The sequence below is a fragment of the Hypomesus nipponensis genome, chromosome 6 (assembly GCF_054491055.1).
Source record: "Hypomesus nipponensis isolate SF chromosome 6, ASM5449105v1, whole genome shotgun sequence".
NCBI classification, from domain to species: domain Eukaryota; kingdom Metazoa; phylum Chordata; class Actinopteri; order Osmeriformes; family Osmeridae; genus Hypomesus; species Hypomesus nipponensis.
Genome location: NC_140366.1, coordinates 2,765,494 through 2,791,037, shown reverse-complemented (window position 1 = coordinate 2,791,037; position 25,544 = coordinate 2,765,494). Strand labels below are relative to the sequence as shown.

At 43.5% G+C, this 25,544-nt stretch overlaps 1 protein-coding gene across 1 annotated transcript; it reads right to left on the bottom strand.

Moving 5' to 3' along the window:
- Positions 1-2,443: 2,443 nt before the first annotated feature.
- opn8c (opsin 8, group member c) lies at positions 2,444-25,064 on the bottom strand. The gene is made up of 4 exons (XM_084700188.1): positions 24,944-25,064; positions 23,229-23,522; positions 3,521-3,852; positions 2,444-2,947 (listed from the first exon to the last, which is right to left on the bottom strand). Exons 1-4 carry the CDS (start codon positions 25,062-25,064, stop codon positions 2,444-2,446), a joined length of 1,251 nt encoding a protein of 416 aa, XP_084556314.1.
- Between the last annotated feature and the right edge of the window lie 480 nt (positions 25,065-25,544).

Sequence of the window (25,544 nt, the reverse complement as noted above, 5' to 3'; positions counted from 1 at the left end):
CCCAGAATCAGAATTGGTGTTTATTCGCCATGAAAGTTTGCACAGACAAAGAATTTACTTTGTCAGGAGAGCCAACCTATCCAGCCATTTTCGGCGCCAACTAGAAAAGTTGCAGCATAACATGAGGAGAGAGGAGGATTCCCATACAATGCTCCTAGAGGAGTACAGTGTGGGAAACAAGCAAAAATCTCAGCACATAAACCCAACAACATTTACAAAGACACTTGCAACAGGGAGTGGGGTAGACAAGCAGCATCTGGACATGCAGCCATGGTAGGTGTAGCGGGCTATCTTCAGTGCCGCACGCCCATACACATCATGCTTGGTTCACTCCAGTCCACTAGGGACAGCGAGGTGTCATTGGATGCATCCTGCAAGGCAGGAAGGGATAAAAGAAGGAATTGGGGAGCTTTTGTTTGAACTCCATGCCTTGACACCTGTGTTTGTTCCTTCACTTTTCAAGGTAATACAACCTTTTCTTGTGGGTTTTAAACTGCTGCAAATGAGTGGGGATGATCTAAAAACAAGCATACTAGTAAGGGGGGGTGTTGCGTTGGTTAAATATGTCTGTGTGGGTGTTTGATGTTTGAACATTGTGATTGAACATGGTTTTGGGCCACGGACGGTGGTCGCTTGTGTTGACTGATTATGCATTTGGCAGTGAATATGAAATGATTGTTGCAGCCTGTCTTATGGTAGTCTGTTTTTACTGATTGTTAATAAAAGTGAACTCCATGCCTTGACACCTGTGTTTGTTCCTTCACTTTTCAAGCGTAAGGAACCTGTTTGTGCTGGCCCAAGTTCCCCTAGACTTGAGGCCGGTAACATAGGCGCTGGACACAGACACCCTGAGGAAACGAGCAGTTGAAGGCGTTGGATGGGGGTGGGGGGTGGTGATATCTGTAGTAAGTCAAAGTTAATGTGTGAGTAGGTCTGGGTTGGCGCCCTCGACCTAGGCCACAACCAGTCCGATTCTCCCTATGCAGATTGTGTTGGCAAGGAGACATCCTTGGTCATGACCCGGGTAGAGACCAAACCACAGGTGGGGGGGGGGGGGGGGGGGGAGAGCAAGATAGTCTCACTTCAGCGCTCTCAAGGGGAGTTGTTTTCCAGCAACGGCCTTGGCCAAGGCCTGTGCTGGTTACGGGCCCGAAAGTAGATAATATTGGGGTAGCTGTTTTGACAAGTACCCGCGTCTCAATTTTCACATCCACCCTTCAGGAAGGTCTCCAACTCCTCCATCTTCCTTTGCAGAGCCGCAAACTTATCCCCCGTATCCATACTGCGTTATAAGTTCACAGTCTGAGCTCCAACAGCTCTGCCCACCGAATCAATCTTGCTAACGCAAGAGCATAGGTAGAAATGTGTGATAATTTAGCCTAGTTTATTCGCAATGGGGCTAACGTTGTTTCATGTTCCTGACTGTGTTTCATTCAAATAAATAACCTGTGTCATGTAAATCTACAATTAAAGATGCATGTTTGTCCAGATCTTTGTCAGGTTATTTTTCGGCAAGATATCTAGAGCTAGCTAACTGAAGCCGAGTTGAATCACGATATAGTTTGGTTGCTAAGCCTAACGTTCTACCCACCCAAGTCAATCCAGTTTGCTTCTACAACAGAAGAGGAAACAAGTAATGTTATCATTTCAAATGATATGTAGTTAATCTGTTGAAAACAGTGTTGTGTAGACATAATCGATTTATTTGCGCATTTTTATTTCAAGTCTCCACCTTTGGTGTTTCAGTGAGTGCTGCTGTTGGCCGTGTTGCTGTTGACCGTGTTGCGTTTTTGCTCCCCAGCTTCACTCGTTGAAAACCAACCAATCAGCGCGCAGCTGATCTAAATATTAATGAGCATACCATAAAAGGAGAAAAGCTATTGTTTTTTCCCGGGAACATTTCAGAGGATTTATCAGGGGGCATAGAAGAGCACCCGGGCCATTTGCAACCCAACCAATGTTACATACCCTATTCAGAGACCTTAAGGAACAGTGTGAAATACCCATAAAACCCAGTCAATCGCCCCTTTAAAGCAGGGGTGTTCAATCCTGGTCCTGGAGAGCCCCTGTCTTGCATGTTTTAGATGTTTCCCTGCTCCAGCACACCTGATTCAAATGAATGGTCATTACCCAGCAGAGCTTCCACAGAGCTTGATAACAACCCATTCCTTTGAATCAGATGTGCTGGAGCAGGGAAACATCTAAAACATGCAGGACAGGGGCTCTCCAGGACCAGGATTGAACATCCCTGGCTTAAAGGATTGGAAGGGCTCCGAGGCCCCATCATTACAGCTATGGAAGGGTCTAATGAAATACTATTTAAGTATAGAAAGATCAATGTTCGAAGACCAGAACAGTATGCCTGTCATTGACCCCTTTTTCATCTTATAAAACATGCTCAATCTAATGAAGAAAGGCAACTTTCTCATCACTGTGTCAGTGCTCAGGTTGGGATGGGCAGGAACTCTTTAACAGGCCTGTGCTCAAGTGTGGAGGGTGTGTCTCTGATCTTGCCCATCCAGCATGGATAAACCACCCTGCCATGGAGCCTGATGCCACTATTGCTGCCATTCTTCTGCTTGCTGTTGCTGGGGTCCTGAGAGAAGCCCAAGCTGCCTTTCAGAGACAGGGGCTGGTGCTGGTCCTGCAGCTGAATCTGGATGGGATGGGGGGCCAGGGGGCCAGAGGACACACAGACCCCGACACGGTTCCCACACAGCCAGGGGAAGATGGAGCACAGGAGGCTGCGTAGCTCTTGCTTGAAAGATTTGTTGAAGAAGAAGTAAATGAAGGGGTTGTACACATGGGAGCTTTTTGCAAAAAGAGCTGGCAGCACAAAGCCCACAGGAGCCATGCTCCCATGGTCCTTGTTGAAGATAAAGAGAAAGGACACTACGGCATAGGGGGCCCAGGCGATCACAAATCCCAGGCTGATGCAGAAAAACATCTGAAGAAGGACATGAAACACACATAAGGATCCTCAGAAATTCACTGAAATATAAACAATCATGAACATGAAACATGTTGTTGTTCATAAATCTGTGCAATTTCTCTCCAAAGATCATTAACAAACTACTCTATTGTTACACTTTAGTTTCACCCTCTATAGACCATATGTACAGTATATGCTCATATAGTACCTTTACGAAACTGTTAACATTTTGATTTTTTCCCAAATTAGAATATAATGATATACATTTTGAGTTATAATTCAGGATAAAAAAACTTGATAAGATGTTAAAAATATGGAGGCTCTAATACTAGATGTAATATTTTCAGTCTGTAAATTGTAATGCATGTATTATAGTGCATTTTATGGTATGATGTAATTGGCCAGATTTTGTGTCATAATTATAAAAATGTATGTATATTTTATTTATATTTTATTGAGTATAGTTATATTGAGCCATGCATTTATAAACCGTCAACAGATTAACTCCCCAAACAGAGTGCTGTCCTTTACGGTGTCTTACTGTCCTCTAATGCTGAGAAATTACATAACCTAGAGTCTCCTGCTCACCATGGAGAGGCGCTTCTCGGCGTGGCGCAGGTTGGTGCGGATCCCTCGGGTGGACAGGGAGTAGGAAAAGCGGCAGACCTTCAGGAGGATCTGACACTGAGACACCACAATAAGTAGGACAGGGACCAGAGTGAAGAAAGCAAAGGAGCAGATGACGTACAAGGCATCCTTGGTGGAAGTGTGGTAGCCCCTCCACGCCACAGTGCAGGACAGACCGTACGGCTCCGGGCTGTACTCTCCCCAGCCGAACAAAGGCAAGCAGGACCACAGTGTAGCGATGACCCAGGATCCAAAGCACACCAGACAGATATTTGCACCATCCAGCCACGCTGCTGTGCCAGGAGAAGGACAAACTTTACATATTTGTGGAAACATTTTGTCGAACACATTGTGTACATTTAATGCCGTCAGTGGGGAGAGAAAGCTGTGACCCTATATCAGCGTCTTAACAGCTCTCAACTGATACTACATGTCATGGATAATGGTGCACATCTGCCAACACATGAACACAACATGGGGTGCAAAGAGTCATGGATAGGTTTCCTGCTGTATGAAATGAGGCCATGGAGAGGTTAAAGCAGGGATTAGCAGCTTAATATTTATCACCACATAGCTTTAATTATCTGGCAACAGGGCTGCCAACTTTTCAAAAAACCTTGGAGTGAGATTTGGTGTGCAAACCAACATTTTGCAGCGTACAAAGCACCCCCCACACACACACACACAATGTTAGCAGGACTTGGCAGCCTTGTAGCAATAAAGTCTGGCTTTCTGCAGCTAACGTTAGCTGGCTAGCTACTCACATGATGGGTTGTATAGCTAGCTAACTGTTCAAGGACGGAAATTGTGTTTCCCCCCCAAAAAAAAATTGGCATGTTTATGTTGGTTGTATTACAATTTCATTTCAAGTAGGGCCAATGTTTATGTTAATCCTCTTCTTCTTTTTGCATTGTGTCCCTTCCTAAATACATTTTTTAATCCAATTTAAATTCTCAAAAGTACTTATTCAACCGCCACATCATCTAGTCACTTATGCACATCATGAAATCAATTTCTCATCTAAAATTGCCATTGCTCTGCTACGTTCATGCAAATGATTATGTAGCTGACAATTGTCTGCTGTTTCCTTCATTATCAATTGCTCATGTTGTGTTGATCAAAATGTTTTATATATGCTCTCTGTTAAACTGTCTAACCCCCCAAAACATCTAGACATTTAGTTCATAACTCATTACATGCACAGTGGTTGAGCCAGCTGCCATTTTTGTAGGCCTAATTCACCATACAGCGTGTACAGTTCTGCCTAAGGGGTGTTTGCTATATATGTTTACGTACAAATTTGTATTTTTCCCTATGTGGTATGCATTGCTGTAAAACAGTCTTGTATTTTCTGTCTCGCATTGACATGAGACACCGACAACCGGCCAAGGAGGCTACATTCTAACATTATTTCTGTTCAATGCCCGTTTGTGTCTTGCTAAATACAGTATGTTGGCGCTTCAAGAAACCGACGAGGAACAGGCCCAAATCATCAAGTTACAGACCCCATGCAGAATGCAGCCGGTGATTAAGATGTTGAATCGGTGGCACCCAGACACACACAGAGATTCCAGGAATTATAGACAGTGCAGAGCCCAAGCCTGGGATGCAGCTGGTGATTATAATGTTGGTTAGTTGATTTGGTGTTGTGCAGGCTAAGTTTTTGCATCAGTAAACGCATTAATTCATGTAACAAAATTCACTGATCTTCACTGAAATAAAGTATCCACTTTATATTGTCTTTCTGTTAGTTAGCTAGCCAGCATTTAATTCATGAAAGAAGCTGAAAGAAGCTGATTCAGAGTTATAACAGCAGTCTGCACTGCTCACTTCACCGTATCGGTGTTGTAAAACCAAGACTCCCAAATGTGCTTCTAAATGACAGTAGGCCTATAGGCCAACTCAAAAAATGTATTTGAGTTGCCCATAGGCTAAACCATAGTTAGTAGTGGGTTGTTTGTGTAGACTACAAACAATCGTAGCTAATAACTTAAGCACCAAGTCCTTTGCTTGTGTCTGACCCACATAAGTTCGGACCAATCAGCATCCTTTGAGAAACTACTGGCAGCTACGGGTGTGGTTGAAGTTATCCTTTAATAGACGTTGATAGACAGATGGTTTAGCCAATTATTTTTTGAAAGGGCCTTCCTTTTTCCAAACAGTTTCCAAGGACGGCTCCGGCTTCTCCCAGAGTGCCAGGGTCTTGAAGAAGAGAAGGGGGTGGCGGCACAAAAGCTATACCAGGCATTTTGCCCCCTCCCTCCTTCCTCTCTTCCCCCTACCCCCCTCCTTCTCCAGCTTGTTTGGCTTAATGAGTGCGTGCCAAACATTAGTTTTTTCAACTTGTAATTAAGCCGGTTTGCAGAAGTATTTCCCAGTTTTTATTTTTTGCATTTTCTTTCTCTCAAGGGAGATCGGTAGAGAGCAGACAGAGTTTGTATTCCTGGTGGACAGTCTCATTGAAGTTGCGCTAGACCCCACGGTAAGTAAGTAAGTAAGACTTTATTTATATAGCACATTTCATACAGGAATTGCAGCTCAAGGAGCTTTACATAAAATCAACAAAAACAATAATACAAGTGATAAAAGTAATAGATCTAAAACATATAACAAACCAGACTAGCCGCACTCTATCTGCGGTCTCTCGAACCCGTCTTAGATCCGAGCTGCCTCGTGCAGTTTCCAAACATATAACAAACCAGACTAGCCGCACTCTATCTGCGGTCTCTCGAACCCGTCTTAGATCCGAGCTGCCACTTGCAGTTTCCACACATATAACAACCCAGACGAGCCGGTGCTACGGTGCATGTGAATATGTGGGATGGTGAATTCTTCTCAGTTAAAGGATGCTTGAAGGTTATCTTGTGGGATTGTAGATGCAGGTAATACTATTGTGGTGTTTGTAGACTCATTGTTGGTTGAAAAAATAAGGATGTCTGGTCCAGGTTATATGCCCTTGACTCTGACAAAGCAAAGCCTCTCCATCAGGTCAACACGTTTGGGTTCAAGTTCAAGTAATGCCACTGCATTTCACAGTCAAACCTGTAGTTTATGTCAAGTGTAGATGTAAAAAGCTTCATTTTTCACAACTGACATGGATCCTTCACTTTTACAGGTCTGGAGGGTCATGCAGAGGCCTGCTCAACAGACTGTTCGTCGTAGGGGTTGAAGCTAAGTTAATCAATTGTCCCTTAAGCCCGTTAATATTCAGCGAGCTAACTGAGAACAACAAATATCGGTTCGTCGATGGCTGATCCGCATCCAAATTAAGTGGTTAATTTCAATCAGGCTGTTGATTTGAGTGGGGGTCATATGCTCTCATACAGTAATCTGATTGGACGTTACGTTTTGCTGTATGGTATATAAGCACGTGCACAATAAATGTTTTTCTCTTTCCGGTAAAGTAATTCCGATGGCGATGTGTCACTTATTCCTCCGTACATGTGTAGATAAGTAAACCGGTTATCCTACCCTAAGATGTACAATGCAACAGGTTATGGGCCCAGACGGGACGTTGGAAACCGATGGAGCAGGTTATGCTTTGACGGAGATGAAAAGAATTATGAGATATGGGAAACGAAGTTTTTGGGCTACCTACGTCTTCAAGGGCTGAAGGAGACCATACTGGATGAACCAGACGAGGACGATGTTAATGACGAAGTAAAAAACGAAGAAGCCTATGCCGAGTTAATACAGTTTTTGGATGACAAAAGTCTCTCTCTGGTCATGAGAGAAGCAACTGACAACGGCCGAAAAGCGTTGACCATTTTGAGGGATCATTACGCAGGTAAAGGAAAACCACGTGTAATTAGCCTATACACTGAGCTAACGTCTCTACAGAAGGCAGCTAATGAGAGTGTCACAGACTACATTATTAGGGCCGAGGCTGCCATTACAGCGCTTCGAAATGCTGAAGAAAACCTTAGTGATGGACTTCTAATAGCAATGATTCTGAAGGGGTTGCCGGAGTCATTTAAGCCATTTGCCATCCACATAACCCAGGGTGACGAGAAGATGGAGTTTACGGAATTTAAAACCAAGCTGAGAAGTTTTGAGAGCACTGAGAAGCAAAGTGCTAACTCAAGTGATGACGGTGTGATGAAGGTGACTGCCTCAACCTCGGGAGCGGGGGGAAGAGAGTGCATTACTTGTTACAACTGCAATCAGAAGGGACATATAGCTAGAGCATGTCCGAACGAGCAGCACCAGCGACCGAAACAGTGGTGCAGCTTTTGCCGAAGTCCAACACACAGAAACGCCACGTGCAGACGGAGAACGGAAGACGATGCCAAGCAAGCGATTGATGCTGACGAGGAAAAAGAACGTGGATATGCGTTCAAAATAAGTGAACGACCAATCAACGGATCAAGACAGAGAGGCTTGATGGTCGATACGGGCGCTACATCCCACATAATAACTGACATTGAAAAATTCAAGAACTTTGACGACTCTTTCCAGCCAGAGAAGCACGTTTTGGAATTGGCCGATGGGACGAGGACGTGCGGTGTCGCGACAAAAAGAGGTGACGCAGAGATCTTCCTCATGACCAGCGAGGGCAAACGGGTGAAAGCGACGCTGAAAAAGGCGTTGTATATTCCGTCCTATCCGCAGGACATTTTCTCTGTGAAAACCGCGACGACCAACGGAGCTTCAGTGAACTTCAAACAGGGCAGTGACCAGCTCATCCACAGGGACGGGACCAGGTTTGACATCAATGAGTGCAACAGACTGTACTATCTGAATACTTATAGTGGTGAGAACGATGAGTGTAATGCATGTTATGATATCCAAACCTGGCACCAGATCCTAGGTCACTGTAACTATGATGATGTCTCTAAACTGCAAAATGTTGTAGAGGGAATGAAAATCAAAGGGCCAATCGATAGATCTAGCTTAAATTGTGAGGTCTGCATACAAGGGAAATTTGCTCAGAGCAGAAACCGAGAACCAGATGAAAGAGCAAAGGCTGCACTTGATCTAGTGCACACTGATTTAGCTGGCCCTATCGAGCCAGAAGCAAAAGATGGTTTCCGATATGTTTTATTCTTTACTGATGACTACACAGGCGTAGTGTTTGTATACTTCTTGAAGGTTAAAAGTGATACTGCCAAAGCAACTGAGAAATTCATTGCTGACACTGCCCCTTATGGGAAGATAAAGTGTATTAGGTCAGACAATGGCACAGAGTACACAGGAGAAAAATTCCAAACTTTGCTGAGTAAGAATAGCATACGACATGAGCACCTTACTCTCCTCACCAAAACGGAACTGCTGAGAGAAACTGGAGAACTCTATTTGAGATGGGTAGATGTATCCTTATCGAGAGCAACTTGCCTAAAGAATTGTGGACATATGCCGTGATGACTGCTGCAGTAATACGCAACAGGTGCTACAATAGTCGGGTCAAACAAACCCCATACTACATGCTGACAGGAAAGAAACCAGACCTTTCAAAAATGAGAGTATTTGGAACGGTGTGTTATGCATACAAACAGGACAGGAAAAAGTTGGATCCCAGATGCGAGAAGGGAATTTTTGTAGGGTTTGACAAGAATAGCCCAGCACACTTGGTCTACTACCCACACACAAGGAAAGTACTGAAGCACAGGCTTGTGAAGTTCATTACGAAGAATGTAGTTGAACATGAAACTCAGACTGACCTAGAAATGACAGATGATGCTCATGGGAAGAGATTTGCATCCCCCATGCCCAGACATCAGATAGCTGACCAGACCCCAAAAGAGGACCAAGAGTCTGGGCCTGACTTGGTAGATTCAGAAATGACTCTCAGACAAGACACAGACAACAGAGGTGCCATACTGACAAAAGATAGTAGTACACGCTACCCCGGAAGGAATAGGATCCCTCCTAAATACTTAAATGATTGTGTCTGATGTTGATAGTGAGGATCAGTTATTTGCCAATCTTGACTATTGCTACAGGATGGTATGTAGCAGTGTACCACAAACCTTTGGTGAAGCCATGGATTCACCAAAGTCACTGATTTGGGCTGAGGCTATGGTGGAAGAGATTAGTTCTCTCAAAGAGAATAACACATACACTTTGACCACATTGCCAAAGGGTAAGACTGCAGTGGGGGGTAGGTGGGTCTTTGCAGTTAAAAGTAATGCTGACGACTCTGAGACGTATAAAGCAAGATATGTTGCTAAAGGTTATAGTCAAGTAGCTGGAATAGACTACAAGGAGACTTTTTCTCCAACTGCACATATGACATCAATACGTACTCTGATGCAAATGGCAGCCCAGTATGACCTTAAACTCCATCAAATGGATGTCAAGACGGCTTATCTTAATGCTCCTATAGATTGTGAGGTTTACATAGAGCAACCAGAAGGTTTTGAAGTCAAATCAGAGACAGGTGAAAAACTTGTCGGTAAACTAAACAAGTCACTATATGGTTTGAAACAGTCTGGACGGAATTGGAATAGGGTGTTACACGATCACCTCAGTGAAAATGGATTTACTCAGAATCCAGCAGACAATTGTGTCTACTACAAAGAAACGGGAAATGATAGGGTCATACTGATCATCTGGGTTGATGATCTACTCATAGCATCTAGGGACAGTGATTCACTCAATGATGTGAAGAAAATGTTGACAGCGAGGTTCAAAATGAAAGATCTTGGAGGACTTAAACACTTCCTAGGCATAGATTTTAACTAGAGTGAGGGGGAGGTAAGAATGAACCAAAAGCGATACATATCAAAAATACTGGAGAAGTTTGGTATGTCAGAGTGCAAAGCAAGGTCGACCCCATGTGAACAGAAACTAAACTTGGATGGTGATGAAGAACTTTGCGATTCTAGGAGATATCGAGAGGTGATAGGCAGCTTGATTTATGTAATGACATGTACAAGACCAGACCTAAGTTGGATAGTCAGCAAGCTTTCACAGTACCTATCACAGCCAAAACACGACACATGGTGGCGGCCAAACATGTTATAAGATACTTGAAATGCACAATCAACAAGGAGTTATGCTATAAGAAAAGTAAAGAGGCACTGAAACTTGTGGCATATAGTGATGCTGATTGGGCAGCAGACCTGAAGGATAGACGCAGTACTACAGGGTATTGTGTAGGTCTAACTGAAAAGGGTCCTGTTGTGTCATGGAAATCAAAGAAGCAGCCAACAGTTGCGTTATCTACATGTGAAGCTGAATATATGGCTTTGGCTGCGACTACTCAAGAATGCCTATACCTTATACAACTATTGAATGGAATGGATAGTGAGTGTAAATATGTGCCAGTGAAAATCTTGGAAGACAACCAAGGAGCAATTGCTTTGTCCAAAAATCCTGTAAATCGTCAGAGGTGTAAACATGTTGATATCCGTTTTCATTTTGTTCGATCAGCACTCAATGATGGCAATATAATTATGGAATATTGCCCAACAGCAGAGATGGTAGCAGATGTTATGACTAAGCCTGCAACAAAGTTTAAGCTTGAGCAGTTTAGACATTTTCTTTTTGGAATGTAGCCTAAGCTGCCAAACAAACGTCAAATGTGATATTGTTTTTTTTTTTTTTTTTTTTTTTTGTGTAAGATGAGAGCAAGTGGGGGTGTTGATTTGAGTGGGGGTCATATGCTCTCATACAGTAATCTGATTGGACGTTACGTTTTGCTGTATGGTATATAAGCACGTGCACAATAAATGTTTTTCTCTTTCCGGTAAAGTAATTCCGATGGCGATGTGTCACTTATTCCTCCGTACATGTGTAGGTAAGTAAACCGGTTATCCTACCCTAAGATGTACAATGCAACACAGGCTAAACTTATCAGGGCAAGTGCACCAGCACGTCCTACTTCAAAAGGCAGGAAAGGTCGATCACCAAAACCGTGATGTTCTAACGGTATGATGGCGGAAAAGACGAAAGAGAGAGCGGTGATATTCTCGCCATCTGAGCAAACTATTATAATGAGTCTCTACGAAGACAATAAGCATATTATCATGGCGAAGTCAAATACCGCCACCGCTGCCAGAGCAAGACAGGCAGCTTGGCAAAAAAATTGCCGATAAACTAAATACGTATTTTGGTAAAATGTATAGGCTCATCTTTAGTGCCTTATCACCCCAATCAATCAGATCACATTTCTTTAAATGTGCCTGCTGGCAGTAGGCTTTATGGAAATTAATCATCGAATGAGATCTTGCTAGCGAGAATAATGATATCAACTCTTTCAGAATAAGTATTAAAAACAAGGCCAAAGAGTATCTAATTGATACGAATTCATAGACACTTATCTTTTCTGCATCGCCTATAGGCCTACTGTATACAAATTTACCTGACGCAAAAAACCTCAAGGCTATGCATAGAATCTGAAGCACAGTAAAAGTTTCAAGTAGCTTTATTGTCAATTTCTTCACGTTAAGATATAAAAAGGAATCGATATGACGTTTCTCTCTCTCCCACAGTGAAACATAAAAAGTACAAGCACACAGATAAGACACAACATTTCTTAAAACATAGCTTTACATATTCACATACAGCAGTATAAGCTCATAAAGCTTGCTGCGGCGTGTGATATTTGCAATGTACGGCCCGAGAAGGTCTTGCAAATAAATGAGTCCTTTTCGGCTGAATCGATATCGCTCAAACAAGAACTCATCCGTGTGAAATAAAGGATCTTGGCGATTGCGAAGAACTCTATTTAATTGGTATGGAAAGCTAATTGAACTAGAATACATCTCCTTGGTCAACTGGGTCTCTCAAAAAGGGAGCTGCCAACTATTTTCCGGGGGTGTGGCAAGCTTATCCAGCTACACTTACATTAGCCTGCTCTGGAGCAGGTTAATGCTAATTGATATGTTACTATGGTGATTTATCGAAAGTTGCTTCCATGAACCAAAAAAAGGGGCGTTTTTTTTATCTTAGCCTGAAAATGTGCTCGCTAAACCGCTACGCGAGCTACGACGAATACCCCCCAGGACAGCTTCATCCAGCTGGCCTGCCCTGACTGCCTGCCTGCAGGCCCTGCTTGCCCCTGCCTACCAGCCCTCCAGAGACAGACAGTCACCCAACAGACACAGTAGCTCTGCAGACTGCTTCTTTGAGGACATAGATGAAAAAGGACAAACCAGCATTTTTTACTTTGATGAAAGTCTAAATGTTTAATCCTTTCCATGTCCCAGCACGCCAAGCTGCTGACTTTTAGTGTCTTAAGTAATGAAACCAGTTCAAGTTATAGACTTTTGACCTGAATCCAATGATTAGTCATCTGAATAAAAACCACTCGAGAAGTACTGCTTCTTGGAGGATTTGTGCTCACATCAGTTCATCTAACACATTTGCCTTTGTTTCCATGGGATTCATAGAATTGCTAGTTTCTGCTCCACCATTGCGTAATAAAAAATATAATTTAGGACAGCTATAAAATTTGTGTTATCCTTTCGCATTACACACATTTAGTCAATGTTCTTAAACTCAACCGATTGTTGTCATTTTACCATACTGTTCATATTGAACAGACATCAGTGTTTGGGAAGATTACTGTATATTTCCACTTGTGATTTGTATTTCCATCGTAAATTTGGTCTTTAATTTCAATTGGAAATGGTATTAAAAGGTCTTAAATTTAACTTGTTTACACATGTAGACACCCTGTGAAGCCCCCACCCCCCACTCCAGAGACAGTTGGTGACAGAGAGGTGCAGACATTAAGTTAAACATAATTATGCCTTAAGAGTAGAGTAAAAAAGAGACTAAATGTGTAAATGGATGTTGAAACTCAGTTCTCTGAGTTGGTGCATGTCAGTTTAGGCAAAAGGTTGTCTTTTAAACCCCTAGGTTTAAAAATAATTCAGATTTGATTGGAACTCTCTCTTTTATACATTTATAGTTGGATTTGACATTTAACAGCCATTTAATTCCTTAAGCAAGTTGTTTAACTCAAACAACCATAACACAGTACATTTGGTATACAAAGCTGCAATCAGATTTGGCGAAATTGTTAGCTTGGATGTTACATGACATATACATGGGGTCTTGATGATGATGCGCACGCAGCTTCAAGGCAGATGCGTTCCATTTCAAGAGACTCCGAGACCTTAGCGAATCACTAGCATCTCGTCATATCACGCAGTCGGAGCACAGCTAGATAATCAGCGTCAGAGCTCTTTGCTACCCAGCATGCAGTGCAGTGGAAAATAGTTTGGTTACAACAGCTATGCAAGGGATTTCAGTTAGTTCAGTTAGATGTTTGTAATATTGTTGTTTGTTAGTTAAAATAATCTTGATGGTCACCCTGAGAGTGCATGTTGTGTGGTTTAATGGGAAATGACAGTCGGCCATTGTACATCAATATTTACCAGGAGAACTTTTTCATAGCCTCTGTCAATGAGGGGTATTCTTGACCTATAGCCAATGAGGCTATTCTTGACTGGAAATTGACTGTGGTTCTGTGGTTCCATTATTGAGAAGTTCTGGAAACAGTGTTGCAATAGATGTATTTAGGCTGACGGAGGAAATTTTTGGTCGACATCTTAACCTCATGCGTCCGTACAGCATTTCTGCTCTGGCGTGACTTGCGCTAGGAGGGAGCTAAACGGCATGGAGTGTGCGGGCAGGTGTGTTTTTATATAGGGTGAAATGGAATGAGAAATGTAATACAAAATGTCTGAAAGGGGTGTATTTATGTAAATGTCCACATTGCCTCAATATCTTTATGTCAATAAATCAAATATCATTTTGACTGATGGTTTTCAAACCTTATTGGGTTCAAGATGACATCACTCTGAAGTACCATCAACAATTTCACCTTGGTATGTCAAAATATGATTAAATTTGAGCAGTGGTGTAGTGTATGTTTTTGTAGTGAATATACTGTGATTTTCCCCTCCCAGCCTCATACTCGCCTGTCCCTGAGCGACACCCCTTACACTGAGCACTGTGACGTTTCCATATACAAACTGCGTTTGTATGTCAGCATGTGTGCCGATATCTACTGTACCTAACTTTCGGTCCCTCCACTCTAACCATGTCCCTGTACTTACTGTAAATCGCTCTGGATTAGAGCGTCTGCTAAATGACTAAATGTAACCAAGGATGCCTGTTTTTAAACTCTAGCCTGACTCACCATTTCTCTCATCATCTGAAACAAGGAAATATAAACGTTGTATTCTGTTTACTGCTGTACTCAGGCACACGCACAGACACACAATATAATATTTAAGTTACTGACATTTAGCCTACAGGTAACAGTAACGTTGCGGTAGAATTTTCTGGCTGGTTTTCTGTGGTAACGTCTACGATCGGTGTACAAAAGGCTCTGGACTTATTTGCAATGAAGAAATGTTAGTTCTGCTTTTCATGCGGAGGACTCTTGATTGGTTACTGGTGGTGCCATGCATCATGTCGAAAGGAGAACGCGCATTGTTCGACTGTAATCTGTCGTGTTGCCGAAGCAGTAATTTCATGCCCATGTTGAGACCAAGTTAGAAACCTCTCTTAGTTCGATGTGTACGTCCATAAAATATGTAAGTTGTTTACCATGATGCTAATTCCATATATCAACCCGTGTTATATGTTCAAAGATGTTTAGCATTTATCGTTGGTGTTAAACGGATGAAAGAATCTTAGTGTTTACTGTGTAACTAACGTTGTGTTAGCTTGCACTGAGCCTGCATACGTATGCTATTTGTGTTTTTATGGTGTAGCTATGTACTTAAAAAGGTGTATTTACATACTTGGGGCTTATTTTAGTTATTTACATGCTTGTTGATGCCGTGATCTGACTAGCCTGTTACAGTTTTTTGGATAGCTTACACACTAAAATTAGAAGTAGTACACTATTAGCAAAACCTTACACTCAAGAAGCAAAACATCAGCCCATATTTGCACAACTATAAGCACATTGTCAACCTCACACTTGTTGCAAAACTGTACACACAGTGATTTGCAAAACACTCAACACACTAATCATACATTACACACATACAAAAATCTATCATGAAGTCACTTCCTTGCAATACCAAAGCACTGACTGTCAAATTACCGCTCCTTCCAACCAATTGGTTCAAAACAGTCATCAGGTGTGCAAACACTTGTTTGCTTAATTGTAGACACACTAATCAGGTGTGTAAGCACTATAAAAGGCAGCAGGTGAGTTCATCGGTTTTCAAGCACAATGGAAAGAGTCAGAGAAAGAGTAAGACGGGGAGGAGAACGAGGAGGAGGACAAGGGGAGGAAGAGGAATCAACAGAGGAAGAGATGGAGGCCATGCTGGTGGTAGAGGTCGAGGTAGAGGAAGACAAGCAGGTGCTCAAAGAGGACCGAATCTGTCAAATGATATCCGCGCAACACTGGTTGACCACGTTGTCAACCATGGCCTGACGCAGAGGGAGGCTGGACTGCGAGTACAGCCAAATCTAAGCCGATACTCAGTGGCAAGTGTGATAAGAAAATTTTGACTGGAAAATTGGTATTGTAAAAATATAATATCAAACACATCTGCACAGTTTCAGTAACTGCTTACAACAGTGTTTTTCAAAGTCTGGGGGGTGAAAATTGGGTCGGCAAATATGTTTTCATAATTATTTTGTCTTAGGTTTTTGTAAATGACTTAACAACCATTTTCGAATAGTGCTTTGTTTCCTGTTTATTTCCCGTTTTATATGGTATTTTCTTCTGAAATGATTGCGCAACAAGCTGGTGCTCGGTGCTGTAATCGGACATAGCCTACCTGCAGAAGAAGAAGTTTGGAAGGATAGCGCACTCACGTGTAGCTCGCAGAATAAAAACGGAGTAGGCTATAAAAGTATAAAGTATGTCGAGTTTCAGAGTTAAGTCGTTATGTTAGCCTGGCTTCAGAAAAGGTACTAAAAGAACGCGTGTGCCAGAGCCAGACAAGTCAACAGAGGTCCAAGTCCAACCAGAAACATCGGATCATGAGCTTCAAACAAATACATAGGTTACATATGCATGGACGCGGGAATTCGGGGTGCTGCAGCACCCCCTGACAGCACGAGAATTTAAAATGATATGACTTGAAAATCCACCACCGCGGCACAGCCCTGCAGTAGCGTAAGGGTGGGGCTGAAAAATTGAGGCAAAAAGACATCACCTTCACTAGACAAGGTTTAATGAATGAAAAAACGGCTGTGTTTATTTAACATAAAGCTCAAAAACTATTTTGCGCTCAAATAAAGGCCCAAGATTTTGGCTCGCGCGCTGCGCGCGCTCGCATTAAATGTGGAAGTACCTATCTTTCTTTACGAACAAGCATCACATCAAACAGACTGTGCATGCATTAGCAAGGCAGCTGTGGTGTCGCAGATACTTTAGAACTAATTATGTTAAAACTTGAACAAATAAATAATAACGGTAGGGAAATTGTACATTTGCAAACACCCCTTTTCATATAATTTGGGTCGCGATGGTTTGTAATTTTGAAAATGTGGGTCGCCCAAAAAAAAGTGCAAAAACCTGGCTTACAATACTGTATTCTATGCACTATCGGCACTTCTGTTACCTTTTCCTGTGAAATTACTGTAGGCTACTATTGTGGATTGAGGGTCAGGAACGACAAGGGGAAAGGCCTCCTATGTTCATAGAACAGCAAGAGAGGGAGATAGTAAACATGGTTTTGGCCAACAATGCTATAACACTCAATCAGCTCCTAACTAACATTGGCCGCGTTTCCCAGATTGGTTAAGAAGCTCTTAAGCGCTAAGAGCTTCTTAGTAGCGCTCTAAAGACCGCTGTGAAAGAAGGACGTGTTTCCCAGAGTCGTTCTTAGCTTAAGAAGATCTTTCACTAAGAAGGAAATGTAAGATCAGCCTGACCCACTCTTAACAGCCTTCTTAGCGACCAAACGCTCACTGCAGCCGCGTCAGAGAAAGTTATATCTGACAAAAAGGAATACTGAAACCATGCGTGATGATAAATGTGCGCCCACAGCTGCAAAACACTGACGCAAGAAAAATAATAGCATAAGAAGAAAAATAACGATATAAAAATCAATAATTGCCCATGTGTTCCTGTAGCTACATAAATAAAATGAATCATCATTACAATCACTCATGACATTTTCACAAACATTCGGCATCTGCATGAGTTTACATTAGATATAATAACATCAACAACCCTGTGGTATTTCACAGATATCTGGGAAACTGACAGGTGTAATTGAACTCGGCTGGAACCTCATCAAGAGAGGCTCCACCTGCCAGTCTATATAAAAAGGCGTTGCTGATGTCCACACGAGTGAGACACCATGGCTGCAATATAGCATATTCTCACTCAACAGCGTCGCCGTGCGCGAAGCCAGATAGTTTATATTTAAATGCCTATGTGCGTTAGCACTCCTGTTAGCACTGAATGTGCTGTCGGACCGGGCTGTCCAGTCCAAATACCGGCTTCCCCGTATGGAGATCCAACGCCTCGTCACGCTAGTGTCACCACACATCCGGAGGGCAACCCGCTGCAATTTTGCCCTAAGCCCGGAGGTACAGCTCCTGGCCGCGCTGCGTTTTTTATGCAGTGGGGAGCTTCCTTGAGGTGGTGGGGGACGGCACCATCCTCAGCAAGGCATCGGTTTCACAGAGTGTGACCGTGACATCGATCCTCCTTCGCCATACCCGGACATACATCCAAATGCCCACCACACGGGATGAGGTCCGCCAGGTCCACAGTGGATTTCATGTCATGGCTGGGATCCCCCGGGTATTCGGTGTCGTGGATGGCACACTGATCCCAATCCACAATCCCTCCCTGGTGGATCCGTGCTGGATTGGGAGGAAATATTACGCTGCCATCAACACCCAGGTGGCAGTGGACCATGATGGCCTCATCACGGACATCATTGCCAGGTGGCCAGGAGGCACACACGACAGCTTCGTGTGGGCCAAATCAGCTGTAGGGCAGAAGGCTGTCAGAGGAGAGTTCGGCCGGAGCATCTTCCTCGGGGACAGTGGCTACCCTCTCTGGAGTTACCTTGTGACACCGATGATCAACCAAGCAACACCACAGGAGGAGAGGTTCAATGAGGCCCACACACACACCAGGACCCACGTGGAACGGGTGTTCGGCCGGTGGAAGTGTCCTTCCGATGTATCCATCATTCGTCGGGGGGGCTGCGCTTGTCACCTGTAAAATGTTGCCGCTTGATTGTTGTCACAGCCATGCTGCACAACAAAGCAGTGCGCATTGGAGCAGATGAGCGGCCTCCTGAGGATGAAGATGGGGAATCATCGGAAGCTGAAGCCCCCAACCTCGCACCCCGCGAATCCCGAGCAGCACTCCACCAAGCTGGTGTCCAGACCAGAGAGGAGCTCGTCAATCTCTTTTGATGTCTATCAGCCCCTACCCCGTCACCATCAGTCACCAAGCACTGATATCAGCACCACCCTACTCCCAACAATAAACCCACTACCACTACCATCACACAACCCATATAAACTATCATGTATAGGGCTCAAGGCCGTAGCCATGGAGTCAACATTGGGGGGAACAAATTACATTTTTTGTGATAATTTCGGACAGCGTGCGTTGCCTGTCGTAGCTTAGCACATTTATATTTTTATTAGGGCTGTGAAATTATTAAAAATTGTAATCAAATTAACCACAGGTTTCTCTGGATTAATCATGATTAATCACATATTACCGATTTTCCGAATTTGTCATTAGTGTGCGTCTTTGATTTTGCGGTACCTTGATGCTCGAGTCACCCGTTGCCACTCGCAAAAACTTTGGTGAACCCCTCAGTGGGGTTCGCTGTTCAGTGAGGGTGGTTTGACGCATTCTACTTGAACTCCCTCGCCGACCGACGCATGCTTCGTGTTGAGGTGGTATAGGTTACTTAAGGCTGGTATTGCTTCGGTGAAACGATAACATTCAGTCATTTAGCAGATGATCTTATCCAGAGTGATAATGTCTTCCCGCAGAGTGTGCATATTACTTTGGTTTTATTGGATGTTCCATCTTAGTTTTTTTGGAATACAAACTTCTCATCCAGAAGTTGCAGATTGGGTTGAATTGTGGTTATATTACGTTAAATGCGTTAAGAAAAATAACGAATGAATCCTGTAATTTAATCATAACGCGTTAATTTTCACAGCCCTATTACAAACAAACAATTGGTCTATAGCGCGTAGTGTCCTGCTGAAGTGAACATCGAGACCGCCGCATTGACTGCGAGTAATCAAGGCTGCTGTTTATATTGCGTTCAGCGGCTAGCACTACGGAGGCAGCCTCGTCTAGCAGCCTCGGTGCACGAATACTCGGTCGAACAAAGACAAGGAGTCTACATGCGGGAGTCCACCGAGGAAGGCCGACGGGCCGGATCACCTCTTCTGATAAGCATCATCCTATTTATATTCTAGTCTACCTAGAACTTCAATCCTGACCTCCTTTGACCTGACGCTGCTGAGCACACCAGCGACCCACAAGGTAGGCAAACAGCTAGACCTCATCCTGACACGTAACTGTATCACTGAGCTTACCTCTGTAACCCCGCTGCACATTTCTGATCACTACTTTATGCAATTCTCTGTCTCTCTCCATCCAACTCCTCCTACCCACCCCCCTCGTAACTTTCTGGCGCAACCTCCGCTCCCTATCCCCCTCCCATTTCTCCTCTATTGTAACATCCTCCCTCCCTCCCATTGACGAGTTCTCGTCCCACCCCACTTACACTGCCACCGACACCCTGTTAACCACTTTAACTGCATCACTTGACTTTCTCTGTCCCCTGTCAACCAGGCCTGCACGATCTTCTCCCTCCTTCCCGTGGCTTACGGATGTTATTCGTGAAGAACGGTCCACCCTTCAAGCAGCTGAGAGATGGCGCAAGTCCAAAGACGGTCTGGACCTTGATAAGTATCACTCCCTCCTTAAATCCTTCTCTTCTCATATAACTGGTGCTAAAACCCTCTACTTTCTTAACAAAATGAACTCTGCTTCAAACCCCCACAAACTTTTTTCTACCTTCTCCACCCTTCTTAACCCACCTCCCCCACCCCCTCCCTCCACCCTGACAGCAGACGACTTCTCCTCCTTCTTTGAGAAAAGGTCGCCAACATTAGCAGTCGGTTCCCATACCACCTTTCCTACCCCCTCACCTTCCATGACTGACCCAACTAAATGTCTAAACTCTTTCTCTCTCTTGTCCGAGGCAGAGCTCTCTGACCTCATTCTCTCTCATCGCCCCACCTCCTGTCCCCTTGATCCTGTCCCCTCCCCTCTCTCCCAAACCATCTCCCCCTCCATCATAACTTTTCTGCTCCATGTCCTAAACTCCTCTCTTACCTCTGGCACCTTCCCCTCTGCCTTCAAACAGGCCAGAGTTACCCCTCTACCCTTAAACTCTCCCTTAACCCTGCCGTCCTCCAGAATTACCGGTATCACTGTTACACTGTTCTTTTCTAAAACAACCAATCGGGCTTCAAGACCGGCCACTCCACAGAGACTGCCCTCCTTTCAGTCACCACTACCCTCCAGTCTGCCAGAGCGGCTTCGAGGTCATCCGTCATAATTCTGCTGGACCTTTCTGCAGCATTTGATACGGTTAACCACCAGATCCAGCTCTACAGACTTTCTGAGATGGGCATCACCGGCACTGCACTCCAGTGGATCTCATCCTACCTGTCGGGAAGATCCTACCAGGTCTCCTGGGAAGGCAAACTGTCAGACACTCTCCACTGGTGCCAGCTCTCCACTGGTGTTCTCTCTGTACACCTCACTTGGACCAATCATCACCTCCCATGGCTTCTCCTACCACTGCTAGGCTGACGACATGCAGCTGTACCTGTCGTTTCCCCTGACCGATCCGGGGATCTCAGCTAGGATTTAGGCCTGCCTCGCAGACATCTCCGCCTGGATGACCGAGCACCACCTCCAGCTGAACCTCGCCAAAACAGAACTTCTCATCATCCCGGCAAAACCCTCCATCTCCCACGACCTCTCAATCACCCAGGGATCTGCAACGGTGACCCCCTCATCCTCTGCCAGGAACCTTGGGGTTACCATGGATGACGAGCTCTCCCTCACGGCCCACATTGCTGCGGTCTCCCAGTCGTGAAGATTCACCCTCTACAACATCCGGAAGATCAGGAGATACCTGTCTGAGCACAACACCCAGCTGCTTGTCCAAGCACTTGTCCTCTCCAAGTTGGACTACTGCAACTCGCTGCTCGCCGGTCTCCCAGCATGCGCAACCCGCCCTCTTCAGAGGATTCAGAACGCAGCGGCCGTCTGGTCTACAATCTACCCAGACGCTCCCATGTTACCCTGCTCCTCATCTCTCTCCACTGGCTACCCATCAACGCCCGTATCAGTTTCAAGACCCTGGTACTGACCTTCCGAGCAGTGAACGGGACTGCACCCGACTACATCAAGTCTCTCCTGCAGCCTTATACCCCCACCCGTCAACTACGGTCTTTTTCAGATAACCGCCTTGTGGTCCCACCGCTCAAGACCGCCCGGTCCCAACACAAGCTTTTCTCCTGCCTGGCCCCCCAATGGTGGAACCAGCTCCCCACCTCCATCAAGGACACTGACTGTCTCCCCACCTTCAAGAGAAGGCTCAAGACTCAATTGTTTCGGGAGTACAACGGTACTTAGGAATGGTTTGCTGAACCCAATGCTAGTTTCCTCCAGGATCACAATGACTCTTGCTTAGAGACTTGTTTCTCTTGTTGGTTAGTGGTAAATTATTTAAACTGTTGTATTTGCTGCAAAATATTCTATTTTAGTTAATGTTATTTTACTGTTGCTTGTTTTTCTACAGGTACACTTGCACTTAGAGATTCATGTTGTTTAATTGTAACTTGCTTAACTACATGCTCTTATGGTTCTTCCCTTTGGCACTTATTTTTTGGTTGTGCACAATGTGTGCTTCTTCTTATGGCTACCCGCAATGCTTTGGGGCTATCTTGTTGTTATTAACCTCTCTCTTGGAAGTTGCTTTGGATAAAAGCGTCTGCTAAATGAATAAATGTAATGTAATGCCTATAGGCCACTGACCATTTACAATAAGTTGTACGTCAATTATTAATTGGCAGCATTTATGCCATTTAGAACATACTGTTAGGTGTCTTTAAGTATGCTAACTTTATTTATTTAGGGGAAATAGGAAAAATGTGTGCAATATTACATTAGCTATTAGACTATTAAATTAACCTGCTCAGAAAAATAGGGTTAGGGTTAGCACTTTGTTTTGGCCAGAGGAGGGGGGGGTGGCGGCGACGACACAACAGACCTGCCCCCACTGCAAAAAAAATCCTAGAGGAAACACTGCTTCATGTTTTGGCTACCCGCAATGTTTTGGGACTATCTCGTTGTTATGATCAGTGACTTATGCACTTTTGTAAAGCTCTCTCTTGGAAGTCGCTTTGGATAAAAGCGTCGGCTAAATGAATAAATGTAAATATTTTTTAGCATTGACCTATGCACTTTTGTAAAGCTCTCTCTTGGAAGGCGCTTTGGATAAAAGCGTCTGCTAAATGAATTAATGTAAATGTATTATTATCTATGCAAGCAGCCTTTAAAGTTCCCAACAATAATGCCTTTATTATGCTGGAAAGCTTTACCCTCCAGCTTTATTTAAACTACCGCCTTCAAATCCAATCTTTGTCCTTGTCCACTTCTCAGCCACCACCATCCTCATCACTAATGACCTTCACCCCCCACACACATACACACACCCCTCACCATAGACTAGGCTGTAACAGGTCTTGAGGTAACGGATGACGCTGATGGCAGCGATGGTAAACATGCTGCACAAGCCGAAGATGTAGCAGCCCATGCCGTAGTAGGTGCAAGTGGTGTGGTGGCCCAGCCAGCCGTGGCTGAAGGAGGACAGGATGGACAGAGGGTAGAAGCAGATACAGCAGAAGAAGTCCACCACAGCTAGGTTGACACACAGCAGCTCGGAACCCGTGATCTTCTTCCTCCGCCGGTATGAGATGATTAGCACCAGACCGTTCCCTGAGATGGACAGCAGCACTGCGACCAGAGATTTATTCACAAATGTAATTAATATTATGTCAGACTCCGGACTTTCGATATGAATCAGGAATTTGGGCATAACATTGGAATGATAACGTAAAACCCTTATCCGGTATTAAATAAGGGGAACTTCCCCTTTCCATTTCTCCCTTTGGGGGTACCCAGTGTAAATATAAACCCTTTGATCTGGACTTGTTATGTATAATATTGTGCAGGGGTCATGCTTTATGTTCAACCACCAGGCTCATGAGGAGCTCAAGGGTTATGAAGTCAGATACATATTGAAAAAATATTTGACTCATTACATAACACTTGAACTTAGGTATGACATGGTGTGTCATGTTCCTGGAAGGCTGCAGATAATGCTGGTGTTTTGAAGTGTGTGTGTGTGCAGAGAATGTGTGTGTGCAGAGAAAATGTTACATTAGCAGGACATGGGAGAAACCACTGTCATATATAATCAGAATTATGTAATTGCAGTTGTCTGGGAAAACAGAGACCGTGCTTTGGCACTAACTACTAAAACACAGAACTGTGCACATCTGATCCTAGATTGACTGATGTACTATATGCATTATTTTATGTCCCGTTGGATAAAGGTGTCTGCTAAATTAGTAAAATGGTATAAGTAAATGTAAAGCAAAACCTCGCCACAATTAAGCACCAATTCATAACTCTGGAATTTCCAGAAAAACGTGGTGAACTGACAATTCCCATTTCCTTTGAATGTAAACCTTCTCTGTAAAAGGGAAAGTGAAGTCACAGAAATGAAGGCTTTGAAATATTAATAGAGAGAAATCAATTTCGTTAATTGAAGGAAAGAGGATGATATTCATATATATGTAATAAGGATGCGAAAAGTATGTATTCAATACATTTCATCATTTAAGAATTCACCTCACCCTAAATAAAGTAAATGACTACATCTGCTCAAATAATTCGTCAAGTTGGTTAAAGAGCCATGAAAAAAAAGGCATGACTGACTTTTTATGTAAGCTACATGGTCCTACTTGTAATAGCCTATATAAACGTGAGTTATCAAATACATAATACATTTTGGGTTATTAATTGCACTGTATGTTAGCTATAACATTCTAGTACATTTAGATTAATCATAATTTGTACATGATAAATAGCTCCATATAGCCTAGGTATAAATATAGCTCCAAGTAAACATTGCTTGACCTAACTACTGACAGGTTTAAGCTGTATTGACATATTTAAATATGAAACATTACATGTTTAAAATGTCATATCACATTGTAATAACCATGCAGCGGAATTTCTGCAAGTAATGTTTTGACACGCTTCTGGTTATGAGTGATTCTAATATAGTAGCCTACAAGGATTTTGTTTTGTTTATTAGATTAATATTAAATACGGTCGGGGGAAAATAATTAGCCTAATGTTTTACTCACCTATCGACAGGATAACAAGCCCGACACCGATATCAGCACCGGGCGCAAGTTTAGAGGTGAAGATAGAGTTTTGAATGTTCTCATCGAAGTCGGGCAGTAGTAACGACGAGTCCTCTGCCATGTTGGATTGAAACCCAGTCTTGGATTGAAAGACTCAATCTATCAATCGTTGGATATGAACAGTTGTGACAAGTGCAGTCTTGATGCTTAAGACCATCTCTCACTACACCAATCGTTGACGTCAAAGACCTTCAACTACATGTGTAGGTTACACACGTGAGTGGACGGATGATTGCCTGTATACGAGCGCTGCTTTGTAGTTTTTTGTTAACATTAGTAATGAAAAGCATTTTCATTAGCATGCGATATCCATGTTTCCAATTTATCGATAGTTTAAGGGAAACATTTCAAATGTTTTCAAATGTTTATATCCCCCGGACAATCAGTGCCTAAAATGATCAGGAACTTGATAACATGCTGCTAGCATCATCTTATGCTGGGTACACACAAAAATATTTTTTAAACCCTTTAAGATTTCCAAATTTGAGAGACCACAAACATGAGGACAAAATCCTAGATGTAACCGTTTTGCTCGTATAAT